This window comes from Microcaecilia unicolor, chromosome 6 (genome assembly GCF_901765095.1).
Source record: "Microcaecilia unicolor chromosome 6, aMicUni1.1, whole genome shotgun sequence".
NCBI lineage: Eukaryota > Metazoa > Chordata > Amphibia > Gymnophiona > Siphonopidae > Microcaecilia > Microcaecilia unicolor.
In genome coordinates, this window is record NC_044036.1 from 331,990,297 (window position 1) to 332,005,739 (window position 15,443).

Genomic DNA, 15,443 nt, shown 5'->3' on the forward strand with positions numbered 1-15,443 from the left:
AACTCACCTTGAGCTACTACTGAAAAAGGTGTGAGCAAAATCTAAATAAATAAAGATTCTAGAATTCTAAAGAATAACAAGATTCCATGCAGAATTTCAAAGCGTAGCAACATTCCATATAGAACCCCAAAGAGTAACAAGATTCTTTGGGGTGGAGGAGTGGCCTAGTGGTTAGAGCACCGGTCTTGCAATCCAGAGGTGGCAATTCAAATCCCACTGCGGCTCCTTGTGATCTTGGGCAAATCACTTAACCTGCCATTGCCTCAGGTACAAACTTAGGTCATGAGCCCTCCTGGGACAGAGAAATATCCAGAGTATCTAAATGTAACTCACCTTGAGCTACTACTGAAAAAGATGTGAGCAAAATATAAATAAATAAAAAATTAGGCTGTGAAAATAGCAGGTGTATCTTTGGCTAGTTTAAACTTAATCGGCCAGTGCTGACTATCAGGTTTATGTTTAGACCAGCCAAAAATAAACCAGATATTAGTGCCGGACACCGGAAATGGCCCGCCATTGAATATCCAGGCTAACTTCTATGGTCTGAATATCGGGCCCGTTTGACTGTGGTTAGATTTAGATACATGGATAGCTAGAATCTGGAATCTGGAAATGTAGTTACTGAGAGACCATTTTACTAATATGCACCTAAAAGTGGCCTATGCAGGGCCGCCGAGGGGGGGGGGGGGGGCTGGGGGGACAAAATTCCCCTGGCCCGGGCCTCCAAGGGGGGCCTGGCGCCGCAGTCCCACCCGTCTGCCACCGGGCCGGGCCCCCTGCATTGAAATCACAGCGCCTCTCACCTCCATGTGAAAGCGCTGCAGGGCAGCAGGTCGCCTCCCTTCGGGCCTCCTTCCCTCCCTCTGTCCCGCCCTTGTCTGATGTAACTTCCGCGAGGGCGGGACACAGGGAGGGAAGGAGGCCCGAATGGAAGCGATCTGCTGCCCACAGCACTTTCACAAGGAGGTGAGAGGCGCTGTGATTTCAATGCAGGGGGGCCCGGTGGCGGACGGAGGGGGCGAGTGGCGGCCTTGCCCCTCCCTGCCCAGTCTCTCGGCAGCCGTGGGCCTATGCTGGTTTAGGTGGTGTAGGTGCGTGTTTTGGATCCGCGCAGGTCCATTTGCTCAGCCAGCCTGGAAAAAAAGGCATATTTTTTTGGTGCCAGAAAATGGACGTGCGACAAAATTAAAACCAGCGCACGTCCATTTTCAGGCTGAAACCTTACCGCCACCCATTGACTTAGAGGTAACCGGGCGATAAGCGGCCAGCGCACATAAACTGCCAGCTACCGCCAGGTAAGTGCCATGCGGTAAAAAATAGAAAATATTTTCTACCTCGTGTTTTAGGCACGCATCAAGAATGGAATTACTGCCCAGGCCATGCGGTAGGTGGGTAGTAGTACCAATTTGACATGCGTTGGACTCCCGTAGGTGTCTAGGCATCTTTGTAAAAGGGCCTCTAACAGTTGTTTCCAGTCGAAGCATCACTACAGTGCAATTATGAGAAAATAAGCATAAGACTGGTGTTGGAAAATCAGCAAAGATGAGAATAGGAAAGCCTTCTCCTGGGCTGTTTTTAAATGTATTTTCGCTGTTGGAAATTTAGGGACTCTTCTAAAATGTTCAAGATTTCAGTCTTTTGTATCAATTGATATCGTTGTAGATTTTGCAAGATGAAATTGAAAACTGTTGCAACCAGGTTCGGTGTTTGGAAAAGAAGCTGCAGAGCAAGGAGCTGGAGGTACAGGAACAGGTAAGGTCTGTTCGCACTACCTTTCCTGCCCTGGGCAATGGAGCTCATCACTGTCTCTAATTCTGAAACTAATATCTTAAGAAAACAAAAGTGTACATTTTTCTCCTGGTGTTTTAGCGTCCCCCCCCCCCCCCCCCCCCCCCCCCACTTCCCTCTATTATTTTTTGCTTAATAAAAGAAAATGTAATGTCTGGACAGGCCGTTGAGCTGTAATATATCTTCCCACATTTATGATTTGGAAAGAAACAGACACCAACACACACGTTAAACTTCCTACTCAAATGCACACTTTTTTACAATCTAAAAATGGATCTTCCAACAAAAGGCTGCCTCTTGAGAACGTCTTACACTTCGGAATGTATAAAACCAGTGGTGATTTGAAAAGAAGGTACTGGGTGAGGAGGTGCCTGAACTGACTTTCTCTTTCTCAATCTGCAGCCCCCCTTTACCTCTCTACCCTCCTCTCCCCGTATGTTCCCACCCGTAACCTCCGCTCTCAGGACAAATCACTCCTATCTGTACCCTTCTCCACCACCGCTAACTCCAGACTCCGCCCCTTCTGCCTCACAGCACCTTATGCCTGGAACAGACTTCCCGAGCCCATACGCCATGCGCCCTCCCTGCCCATCTTCAAGTCCTTACTCAAAGCCCATTTCTTCTCCCTTGCTTTTGGCGCCTAACCACCTTCCCCATTCATGTTACCTACACTGACTACATAGTTTGTAACCTTTAGATTGTAAGCTCTCTTGAGCAGGGACTGTCCTTCCCCATGCTAAACTTGTACAGCGCTGCGTAACCCTGGCAGCGCTATAGAAATACTAAGTAGTAGTAGTAGTCCCCTCTCTCAGATCTTCTTTCTTCCCTTCAGTCCCAAACCATGAATGATCTAACGAGAGGGCCTACAAGAGCAAAAACAATTTTATAGCAGCCCACCTAGATTAAGAGAATGAGAAGATGCTCCTTTTCAGCCTGTGTGTCCTTATAAAATACTGAGGGTAAACCGGCACTAATTGCAGCTAGATGAAAGCTGCAGACATGTACATCAGCTTAGGAGCTGGTATAAATGAATTTATATACAACCTGCACATTGAATTGAAACTACCACTTAAATTGTAGTCCTCGCCAGCCTTTCAGTAAAAATAATTTTCAACTTTTCATTTTTCTAAAGTGGTGCAATGCCCCTAGACCTCTGGATTCCTATAAACGGTGACTAAAGCAGCATGCACAAATCAGCGCCCGTAGCCAATTTGCGCGTGCAGCTTAATTACTTAACAAGCCAATCAGTGCTAATAATTGGCCACGAACAAGCAATTATTGGCACTAACATTCGACTTTCTAAGTATATTCTCAATAAGATAAAGAGTGCATGTACTTTGTGGCTTCACTTATGCGCCACGCAAGGACACGCGTACACGCATGTCGTATAAACATACGGGCTATTTTGCTACCATTCATACTTCCATGCACGTACCGTGGAGTGATTGTATAAAAAAGCCCTTTTATGTTTGAAAAAAATGCAATAAAATTACCATCTACGACGATAATTATATAAAACCTTTTCTTGCATGTAAAATGCTGATTTATGTGTATAAATGATTTTTTTTATGGAATTTGGTCGCAGTCTAATTTATGTGTGGGGCATGTTGAGGGGCAGAAGGGATGCAGCATGGTGGAGTTGCAAGCAGGCATAAGCCTCCAGATTCTATATCAGCGCACCTAGCGTTCCGTGCCAAAACCCAAGCGTATTCTGTAACAACACATGGAACTTAATTGGCTCAACAGGCCAATCAGCGCTGTTAACAGCACTTAACAAGCAAGAATGAGCACTAATTGGCAATAATTTACACCCATAATTTGCTAAGTGTATTCTGTAACGCACTGCGCCTAAATTCTAATGTGCGTAGGCAAAAAGATGCATGGTTATGGGCGGGGAAAGGGGCATTTTGTGGGCGTTCTAAAATTTACACACGTAGTTATAGAATAAGGCCCAGTGTGGTTAAATCTGCGTGTTTTCATTGGCGTAAACGGAGGCGTGTAGTTTTAGGCACTAGGATATCGATTAATTATATTCTATATACCGCACCTAAATATAGGCACCCCTTATAGAATACTCTTAGGCGGAAATGTTTTCCACGCGGATTTTCTAGGCGCCATATGTAGAACCTGGTCCGATGTCTGTGCTTTCAATCTAGGTGCCTTTGACCCTTATTATAAAAGCTCCGTTTGTGTTTTGGACACCTGAAAATTGGCGTGTAGATATCCATATTGCATGGATGATTTCATAATCCAGGATACGGATGTCTAAAACCGCAGCATGTCCATATGGCAAGGGAGTGTGGTCTGGGCATGTTTTGAGCAGGACTGCAGAGGGCCAAAATATGGACGTCCGATTCTCATTTCAATTTAAGTACATTTTTGCTCTTCAGAATCTAGGGCTCCTTTTAGTAAGCTGCGGTAAGTGCTAGCTCGTGCTTACCACAGCTTAAAAGGCTTTGCCACAGGACACGCTCAGGCGGTAAGATCCCAATCTTTGCGTGCAAACTGCGTGCTAAAAATATTTTTATTTTTTCCATAGAGGGCGTGTGTCGGGGGTGGAGAGTGGGCTAATCAACGTATCTACATTACTGTATGCTAACTGATCAGTGCAGGAATTGCACATGAGCCCTTACCGCCTACAAAATGGGTGGCAGCAAGGACTCATGAGCTAATTTTTGTTAAAGGCCATGCGCTAATGGCAACATTAGTACATGGCCATTAATTTGAAAAATAGAAAATTGACCATTTTCTGGCTGCTGAGGTTAACTTTCCCGCAGTTTGGTAAAAGGACCCTTAATTACTTTGGTTGCTTATTACAGTGTATAAAATGCACATGTGACAACTTACTTTGAGATGGGATATATGTGGAGGGGCATAATCGAATGGGGACGACCATCTCTAAGGACGTCCTGGCGAAGGGGCGGGGAAACCTGTATTATCGAAACAAGATGGGCGTCCATCTTTCATTTCCATAATGCGGTCGGGGATGCCCAGATCTCAACATTTAGGTCGACCTTAGAGATGTTCGACCTCAATGTTGAGAAGGTCGACCATAGAGATGGTCGTCCCCAGTTTTCGGCCATAATGGAAACTGAGGACGCCCATCTCAAAAACGACCAAATCCAAACCTTTTGGTCGTGGGAGGAGCCAGCATTCGTAGTGCACTGGTCCCCCTGACATGCCAGGACACCAACCGGGCACCCTAGGGGGCACTGCAGTGGACTTCACAAATGGCTCCCAGCTGCATAGCTCCCTTACCTTGGGTACTGAGCCCCCAAAACCCACTCCCCACAACTGTACACCACTACCATAGCCCTAAGGGGTGAAGGGGGGCACCTACATGTGGGTGCAGAGGGTTTCTGGTAGGGTTTGAAGGGCTCACATTTACCACCACAAGTGTAACAGGTGGGGGGGGGGGGGGCTGGGTCTGCCTGCCTGAAGTGCACTGCACTCACTAAAACTGCTCCAGGAACCTGCATACTGCTGTCATGGAGCTGGGTATGACATTTGAGGCTGGCATAGAGGCTGACAAAACAAAATTTTTACATTTTGTTTTTGGGTGGGAGGGGGTTGGTGACCACTGGAGGAGTAAGGGGAGGTCATCCCCTATTCCCTCCCGTGGTCATCTGGTCAGTTTGGGCACCTTTTTGAGACTTGGTCGTGAAAACAAATGGACCAAGTAAAGTCACCAAATGCTCGCCAGGGACGCCCTTCTTTTTTCCATTATTGGCCGAGGACACCCATCTCTTAAGCATGCCCCAGTCTCGCCTTCGCTATACCTCCGGCATGCCCCTGTGAACTTTGGTCGTCCCCGCAACGGACTGCAGTTGAAGGCACCCAAAATCGGCTTTCAATTATGTCAATTTGGGCGGCCCTGAGAGAAGGACGCCCATCTCCCGATTTGTGTCGTAAGATGGGCGCCCTTCTCTTTCGAAAATGCCCCTGATAGTATTTTTGATGTTTAAATATTGTCATCTTCATATGACTGTAAGTATTTTCAGTATTTTACCTTAGTATTTCATTTAATTCTTATGGTTTTACTGTTAAGGTTTTTACCTTATTAAATGTAATTTTAATTTATGTTTATGTTTATTTAGTTTTGAGATACCACTGTTGCTAACTATGCAGTTCACAGCGGTGTACAGTACAATTGGGTAAACATTTTTAAATCATGGAAAAGAATTCCATTAAAATAATCTGATTTCCTCATTCAGATCACAAGAAACAGACGGAGGGTAGCTATAATAAAGCAACATTGAAATTTTTATTTTTTTAATCATTGTACAAATGTGTGTTCTAGACGTTTTTAGATGTATGATGATTTGCATTCTCGTATGCATTCATATCTACAGATACATGTTTATATATATGGTAGATGAGTTATTATTGATTTTTTAATTGTTACTGTCATTTTGTATGTATTTCTGGTTTGTAGTTATACCCCTGATGAAGATCGTTGAAACATGGCCATATTGGGTTGTATGTTGAATTAAATTATTAAATAATTTTTGGAATTTTTTTTCTCCATTGTGGTTTGGACTTTTGGATCCTCCTTCTGGTGTTGGGATCCTTACCTGTGCTTTTCCTTAGACTACGTTGTGTTGCCCCGGTCAAGATTTGCATATTCCATTTTGTAAAATTGATGTTCCTGCTGGACATCTCCAGCACATGGACGTCCATTTCTCATGTATTTTAGGACAGGCTGTATGTTGACAGATCCTGTTCTAAAATACATGAGAATTGGACGTCCATATCTGATGCAGAGACTTAGAAGTCCATATTTTGAGTTGGATGTACTTTCTAAAATGCCGCTCCACGTGTCTTTATAAAATAGGCATCTTCCTACCCTATAAGCTGTTATGAAATTATCCCCTATCCTCCAAATTCTATATATGGCACCTTAAGTTGGAGGCTCTAATTTGGCCATACACCCAAATTGCGCACATAACTTAATTGATTAACAAGCTAATCAGTTCTGATAATTGGTGTTTAACAACCAATTAGCTGCACTAATTGGCTTTAATTAGAATTTACACGCACAACTTTCTAGGTGTATTCTAGAACGCAGTTAGCGTAAATTCTCATGTGCGCAGTTGAAAAGGAGGCGTGGAATGGGCGTGTTGTGAGTGTTTCAAAAAACTATGCGCACTGTTATGGAATACACCCGAGCTGCGCCTAACTTAGGTATAGGTAATTAGGCCTGGTCGTAGGTGGCCTAAATGGATGTGCCTAAATTTTAGTCGCAAGAATGGCGCATGTGCATATTCTATAAACTACGTATAACTTTAGGTGTAGTTTATAGAATCACGCTAACTATGTGGTTTTTTGGTGCCAATTTTTAGACATGGCCCTATGTGTCTACCCCTTCATATGCTATTTCTCCTCATAGCTACTAATCCTGAGAAGCTACAGTGAGAAATGAAATAAAGGAAACCAAAAGAGGTGGACCCGGCCCTAATAGTAGTCTTGATTAGAAAACAACAATCTCATCAATTACATGTTATTTTATTAAACTTTATTGGATATTATTGTATTACTGAAGCATTCTAAAACTACCACCAGTTTTGCGTGTAATACATTCTGGGCCAAATTCTATAAATGTTGCCTAAAAAATCAGCGCTGAAAAAAACCACGCTTAGCGTTATTCTAAACCTCGCCTAAAGTTAGGCTCGGTTTATAGAATATGCATAGCACTTGTCCACATTAGTAAAATTTAAGTGTGGCCATTTACACCAACTAAAACCTGGTGTCAATGCCCGCGTTTAACTTAGGCATGGATCAGACGTATTCTATAACACTGCGCATAGGGGCCCTTTTACAAAGGTGCGTAAGGGCATATGCACGTACAGTGCGCATCAAATCGACATTACTTACCAGCAAGAACATTTGCCTCGCTGTAATTCCGAGTTTGGCACAAGTCGAAAACCCGCGGTAGAAAATGAGATTCTATTTTCTACCACGGGGGCATTCCCGGAAGTAATTGGCAGTTGGCGTGTACTGGACGGTTACCACGCAGGTAATGCATGAGCCCTTACCACTAAATCAATAGGTGATGCTAAGGGCTCAGGCCGTAAATAGCACGAGCTGTTCTTAATTTTGCCGCACGTCCATTTCACAGCCCCCCCCCCCCCCCCAAAAAAAACCCTTTTTTCCAGACACAGTTGAGAAATGGTCCAGCACGCATCCAATACACAAGCCAACACTACCGCAGGCCACTTTTTAGCGCAGCTTTGTAAAAGGGCCCCATAATTTTTAGGAATGTCCATGACCCACCCATGACCACGCCCACTTTTGTGATATACACATTAGAATTTTGCACCACTTTACAGAATATGCTTGAAAGTCGAATGTTAGTGCCATTTAGTGCCAATAATTGCTTGTTTGTGGCCAATTATTAGCACTGATTGGCTTGTTAAGTAATTAAGCTGCACACGCAAATTGGCTACGTGCGCTGATTTGTGCATGCTGCTTTAGTCACCGTTTATAGAATCCAGAGGTCTAGGGGCATTGCGCCACTTTAGAAAAATGAAAAGTTGAAAATTATTTTTAATGAAAGGCTAGCGAGGACTACAATTGATGAAATAACCAACTTTCGCAAATCTCTGAAGACATATCTATTCAACAAGGCCTACAAAGAGAACCCATAGCCCAATAAATCACTTCGCCAACCCACCCTTGTAAGAAAGTCTTCCATCTATCCTCATCCACCCCAATCTTTTCTTTTTCCCATTCTTAACCTTTCTATATCACCAATTGTATCTGATATCCTGGAATGACAATGCCAACCTATATGTCAGACCTAATAGACCTGCCTATCAGGAATGCAAAAAGATCATCACGCACATTCCTCAATCTCCATTATCCTAATTGTAAAGGACTAAAGTACAAATCCACATACGTGACCAGTTTCTCATACATCTGCACGCAGTTATGGAACGCACTACCGAAGGCCATAAAAACAACACAAGACCTACCCATCTTCCAAAGGCTACTGAAAACAGATCTTGTCAAGAAGGCTTACCACAAACATCCATCTTAGATACTAAATAATAACACTATACACGATCTATACAAAACCGATCTCTTATCACATGAAAGACTAACCTCCCTGATATTAACAATCAAGCAATACCACCCTAAACATTAAACTGAATAAGATCTATTTACAATGACCTAATGTATGTTACAAGCCAACCTATTGTTCAGGAACCTCATACAATACCATTATCTATTCTTCTGTACCTTATATATATGTACACGATGTATGTATATACCATGATCTGCTTCATATATGTTATGCTCCATGTATGTCACCTTGTATATATACACCTTAACGTAATACCATATGTAACTCAGTTACCCGGAAATGGCATTCGCCATTACGGCAAATGTAAGCCACATTGAGCCTGCAAATAGGTGGGAAAATGTGGGATACAAATGCAATAAATAAATAAATAAAACACTTAAGTGGTACAGTTATTTTCAATTCTACTTATTCAGCATTTTGCTTTTTGGCTGCTACTTTTGTTGTTTCTGTAGCTGAAACATATAAAATTGAAGATAAGACATGACTGGCAGCATATCATGGTGTAGAAGGGGCCATCTCATTACCCATTAAGTTCGGAGGGTTGGGAGTTACCAAGTGGTCAGAGCTGACATTAGTGGGGGGGGGGGGGGGGGGGGGGGGAGGCAAGCAGAAAGGAACTCCCTTGGTGTAGCTGACTTGGTATATGGCAGTGACCAAACCTATACTTTAGATTTTGCCCTGGGCCCAAGTGAGTCTAACCCCTCACACCCCAAACAGAATAACGAACTCTGCTTTCCAGTTCCTTTCATTCACAAGCTATAGTTAACAAGACCATTTGTGGTTTTTAAGCAAAACAGTAGCCGTGTCAGTCCACTTTTAAAGGTAATCAATAGAAATAAAATAAAACATAGAAAAGAAAATAAGATGATACCTTTTTTAATTGGAGTAACTTAATACATTTTACTTTAAGACAACAGGAACCACTGTACCCACATATAGGTGCCCCCTTCACCCATAAAGGCTATTGTAGTGGAATACGGGTGTGGGTTTTACACTCTGCAACACAGCAAAACCAAAGCTCATAATGCACACCATCCAGCTTATTTTCGAAGGAGATCGCCGGCCATCTTCCGACACAAATCGGGAGATGGCCGGCGATCTCCTAAAGCTGACCAAATCGGTATAATCGAAAGCCGATTTTGGCCGACGCCAGCTGCTTTCCTTCGCGGAGCCGGCCAAATTTCAATGGGGGCATTTTGGTAGGGTAGCGAAGGCGGGACGGGGGCGTGCTTTGAGACGGCCGGCTTCGCCAGATAATGGAAAAAAGAAAGCCGGCCTTGACGAGCATTTCGCCGGCTTCACTTGGTCCCTTTTTTTTCACAACCTAGCTTCAGAAAGGTGCCTCAACTGACCAAATGACCACCGGAAGGAATCGGGGATGACCTCCCCTTACTCCCCCAGTGGTCACCAACCCCCCTCCCACCCAAAAAATAAAATAAAAAAAGTATTTTTTTGCCAGCCTCTATGCCAGCCTCAAATGTCATACCCAGCTTCCTGACAGCAGTATGCAGGTCCCTGGAGCAGTATTTAGTGGGTGCAGTGCACTTCAGGCAGGTGGACCCAGGCCCATCCCCCCCTACCTGTTACACTTGTGGTGGTAAATGTTAAGCCCTCCAAATCCCCCCAAAACCCTGGGATGTCTGGGAGACCAATCTACTAAAAATGCTGGCCCCCTTCCTACATCCCAATGGCTTGATTCTCTACATTTTTCATTTGGACCTTTTTTTTTTTAAAGTGGACCCAAAAAAAAAACCAAACCATCCAAAGCACAAAACCTTGTTAGAAACAGTATTTTCAAAAACAAAAGATAGACATTCTTCTGTTTTTTAAATGAACTTCTTCCCTATTCAGATTTTAGATGTTTTTTTTTTGCAAAACGTCTAAAGTTGGACTTAAACGTCATATGAAAAATTTCCTCTCTGTGTGTCTTTAGAAAAAAAGTGTCAAAATACACAGCTCTCTGCTCACTTAACCTAGGTGCCCTGTTAAAAAATTATCCTCACGAAGCCCTGAGTGAAGCCTGTCTTTTTCGAATGTGTTTTTTTTTCCCTGTAAAATGGCTGTTTGTGCTTTATGTGCTGCCAATTACTTGTTCAATGAGCCTTTTGTAAAATACGCTACAAATTGTGAGTGTCCCAAATTGGACATCCCTTTTCCCGACCTAGATGACACTAGGTGAAATCAGGCTTGACATGTTATCATTTGGGTAGTAATCAGGGGTGTGCTGGTAAATTTTTAACAACGGGCACTCTCTCCGGGCATAGCCGGCCCTGAAATTTGGGGGGGGGGGGGGAATACATGCCTCTCTCTCCCCTCCCTTGTGCGGGCACGCTAGGCATACCTTTGCCGAGCCCTACCAGCCAATAAATGGACTGCCACCATTCTCTGCTGCTTGTTTCTGGTTCTGAGCAGCATGATGGAACCTTCTTGCGCTTGCATGAAAAGTCCCAGCCTGCTGCTCAGAGCTGGAAACAAGGAGCGGGGAGCAGCAGCAGTCTATTTACTTGGCTGGCAGGGCTCAGCATCCCCACCAGCAAAGTAAAAGAGAATTCAGCAGGGGGCCCAAGCCCATATTTTGGGAGCCAGTTGTTAAAGTAGCCATGGAGGGCCCTACTTTAACAACCGGCTCCCAAAATTCTTAAAAACTTAACAACCGGCTCTTGCGAGCCTGTGAGAGCCTGCTCCAGCACACCACTGGTAGTAATACAACAAAAATATGCTTGAGGAGTGAAGTTCCAAACACTAATGAAACCAAAGTATACTTCACTAAACTAGTGTCACAACCAATCTCTGCATTCATGTGGAAAACTGAAGGAAAAGCCTCAGAAGCTCATAATGGCCCTAACATTCACATTCAGTACTTTTATATGCTCTCAATCACTGGCATACAAACCTTATGCTTCTGTGGATATTTTCTTCAAAAAGTTTACTTATTCTAGGTGAAAACTCAAAGTAAAGATATTGCTTAAATGGCAGTGTGCATGTCCATAGAATCAATTGCTACGGTGGCCAGCGTTTCTGTGTCGTCACCGTTCACGTTTAGGTCTAGATTCTATATATGGTGCCAATCCCCCCCCCCCCCCCCCCCCCCGCGTAAACGATATTCTATAACCCCCATCTGATGACTCCCAAATCTACCTTTCTACCCCTGATATCTCACCTTGCATCCAAACCAAAGTTTCAGCGTGCTTGTCTGACATTGCTGCCTGGATGTCTCAACGCCACCTGAAATTAAATATGATCAAAACTGAGCTTCTCATTTTCCCCCCCAAACCCACCTCCCCGCTCCCCCCATTTTCTATTTCTGTTGATGGCTCTCTCATTCTCCCTGTCTCCTCAGCTCGAAACCTTGGGGTCATCTTTGACTCTTCTCTCTCCTTCTCTGCTCATATCCAGCAGACCGCCAAGACCTGTCGTTTCTTTCTTTACAACATCCGTAAAATCCGCCCCTTTCTTTCCGAGCACTCTACCAAAACCCTCATCCACACCCTTGTCACCTCTCGTTTAGACTACTGCAATCTGCTTCTTGCTGGCCTCCCACTTAGTCACCTCTCCTCTCTCCAGTCGGTTCAAAACTCTGCTGCCCGTCTCATCTTCCGCCAGGGTTGCTTTACTCATACTACCCCTCTCCTCAAGACCCTTCACTGGCTCCCTATCCGTTTTCGCATCCTATTCAAACTTCTTCTACTAACCTATAAATGTATTCACTCTGCTGCTCCCCAGTATCTCTCCACACTCATCCTTCCCTACACCCCTTCCCGTGCACTCCGCTCCATGGATAAATCCTTCTTATCTGTTCCCTTCTCCACTACTGCCAACTCCAGACTTCGCGCCTTCTGTCTCGCTGCACCATACGCCTGGAATAAACTTCCTGAGCCCCTACGTCTTGCCCCATCCTTGGCCACCTTTAAATCTAGACTGAAAGCCCACCTCTTTAACATTGCTTTTGACTCGTAACCACTTGTAACCACTCGCCTCCACCTACCCTCCTCTCTTCCTTCCCGTTCACATTAATTGATTTGATTTGCTTACTTAATTTATTTTTTGTCTATTAGATTGTAAGCTCTTTGAGCAGGGACTGTCTTTCTTCTATGTTTGTGCAGCGCTGCGTATGCCTTGTAGCGCTATAGAAATGCTAAATAGTAGTAGTAGTAGTAATCTAAAATTCTAAACAGTTTATAGAATTAATGTTTAAGAGGTGATATGTAAATTTAGTCACCGCAATTTGCACCAATGAAAATGCGGTGCAAATGCCTGCGCCTAAATTTACGCATGGAGCGCTGTTATTCTACAGTTACACACGGAACTCAAAGCCATGCTCACCCGAAATGCCTATGACAGTGGCGTAGCCAGTACGGGGCCACGGGGGCCTAGGCCCCCGTAGATTTGCCCCTGGACCCCCCTGCCGACGACCCTCTCGACCCCCCCCCCCTCCCGCCGCCAACCTGCCATCGCCAACCCGCCGTCGCCTACCTTTGCTGGCAGGGGACCCCAACCCCTGCCAGCCGAGGTCCTCTTCTTCCCAATCCCGCGCAAGGCTTCATTCTAGTCTGACGAGAAGCTAAAAGCAAGGACACAGGCACTGGAGGATCTGAAAGCCAGGCTCAAGAGTGAAGTGCAAGAGTTGAGTCTCCAGGAGGCGGGAGCAGCCCAGCTGGAGTGTACCAGGCCGGCAGAACTGGGTTATTGACCCGATAGCTGTCAGAAATGCAAGAGAAGGTATGCATAGAGTATGTGAGTGCATGATAACACTGAGAAAAGCTGTCGGTACTGGGGGGTAGAATGCAGACACTGCAGGGCCAGCTGGGCCAAAGACAAACCCAGCTGGCCAGGCAGTGTTGCTGAAAAATAGCAGTTAACTGGCCAGTTAAATCGCTTTGAATATTGACTCCTGATTTTTTTTTTTAGTTATTCATGTTTGTAATTTTATAGAACAGAATATACGTAAGTTAAGTCCACTTAAATTATATATTTAAAATACTGTTCTTTTATTTTTTATCATATTTATTGTAACAATTCTATTCTAAAAATGAGAGTGGGCTAAAAATGTAATAAGTAAAAATAGATAATAAAACGAAAACAATAAATTCATATAAAAAAAAAAAGCAATCTGCATTTAGTATATCTGTTTGAAATTTATGTTGAAAGACATTGTCAAAAGGATTTTTTTTCCCCTGGATACAGAAAGGGAGAGAAGTACCTTTTAAAATACAGGCCCAATTAAAAAAAGACACACCAGAGCAGCCAGCAACAAAAAAAATCTATGAAAATAGAAACAAGCCTTTATCCAGAGTCTGTCATTTGTCCTGGGTATCAGTTCACCACACTACATGCCATCGAAATGAATGGGGAACGCCACAAAAACCACTAATCTCTGTGTTTAGCGACGCTGGAATTTCACTAATTCTAACATTCTAATGAGCGAGTGACTTCATTCCAGTGAGAATAGTTTGATAATTACACTGCATGTGTGCTTCAATCACTCAAGTTACTTGCTCAGGCGCTGTATAAATGCACTGTGCAGACACAGGACAGGTTTGAAAGGGAGCTAAGCCGGTGAACCCCAAGGTGAAACCGATTCTAAATGTAGATGTTCCTGGGGGTGTAGCTTGATCACAGCAGAAGGCTGTGCCCGTCTGTCGATGGATGATTCGATAAACGTACATCACTCTATTCTCCCTCTCACCCAACCCCATTGGCCGCAGGATAGGATTAACTCTTCGGTGAGTCCTAGACAAAAAAAAAATGCATTGGGCCCCCATTGTTAATATAAATATGGTTTAACTCCCACAAATAGAGCCCCACATAGTTCTGACTGCAGATGATAAATGACAGAGGAGAAAGCAAGAGGTAAAAAAAAATGCTGCTTACTGACTCCTCCTACCCATTGGAGAGCAATTCACATGGGGGTAGGGGGGAAGCCAGAGCTCCAAGACCGAGCTCCTCGTCTTTCCTCCTAAACCCACTTCTCCTCTTCCTCCACTCTCTATCTCAGTTGATAACACCCTCATCCGCCCCGTCCCATCTGCCCGCAACCTTGGAGTCATCTTCGACTCCTCCTTCTCTGCGCATATCCAACAGACTGCCAAGACCTGTCGCTTCTTCCTCTTCAACATCAGCAAAATTCGCCCTTTCCTCTCTGAGCACACCACCAGAACTCTCGTCCACGCTCTCATTACCTCTCGCCTTGATTACTGCAACTTACTCCTCACCGGCCTCCCACTCAGCCATCTATCCCCCCTTCAATCCGTTCAGAGCGCTGCTGCACGTCTTATATTCCGCCAGAACCGATATACTCATATCACCCCCTCCTCAAATCACTTCATTGGCTTCCAATCAGATATCGCATACAATTCAAGCTTCTCCCCATTACCTACAAATGCACTCAGTCTGCGGCTCCTCACTACCTCTCTACCCTCATCTCCCCCTATGTTCCCGCCCGTAACCTCCGCTCACAGGACAAAGCGCTTCTCTCAGTACCCTTCTCCACCACTGCCAACTCCAGGCTCCGCTCATTCTGCCTTGCCTCACCCTATGCCTGGAACAATCTTCCTTTACCCATACGCCA

At 44.4% G+C, this 15,443-nt stretch overlaps 1 protein-coding gene across 1 annotated transcript in view; it reads left to right on the forward strand.

Annotated features, from left to right (window-relative positions):
- Positions 1-15,443, forward strand: part of CEP112 (centrosomal protein 112) — a 704,958-nt gene that overhangs the window by 617,082 nt on the left and 72,433 nt on the right. The window contains exon 25 of the mRNA XM_030208453.1: positions 1,663-1,752. Coding sequence (XP_030064313.1) covers positions 1,663-1,752 — 90 coding nt within the window. The remainder of the gene's footprint in view (positions 1-1,662; positions 1,753-15,443) is intronic.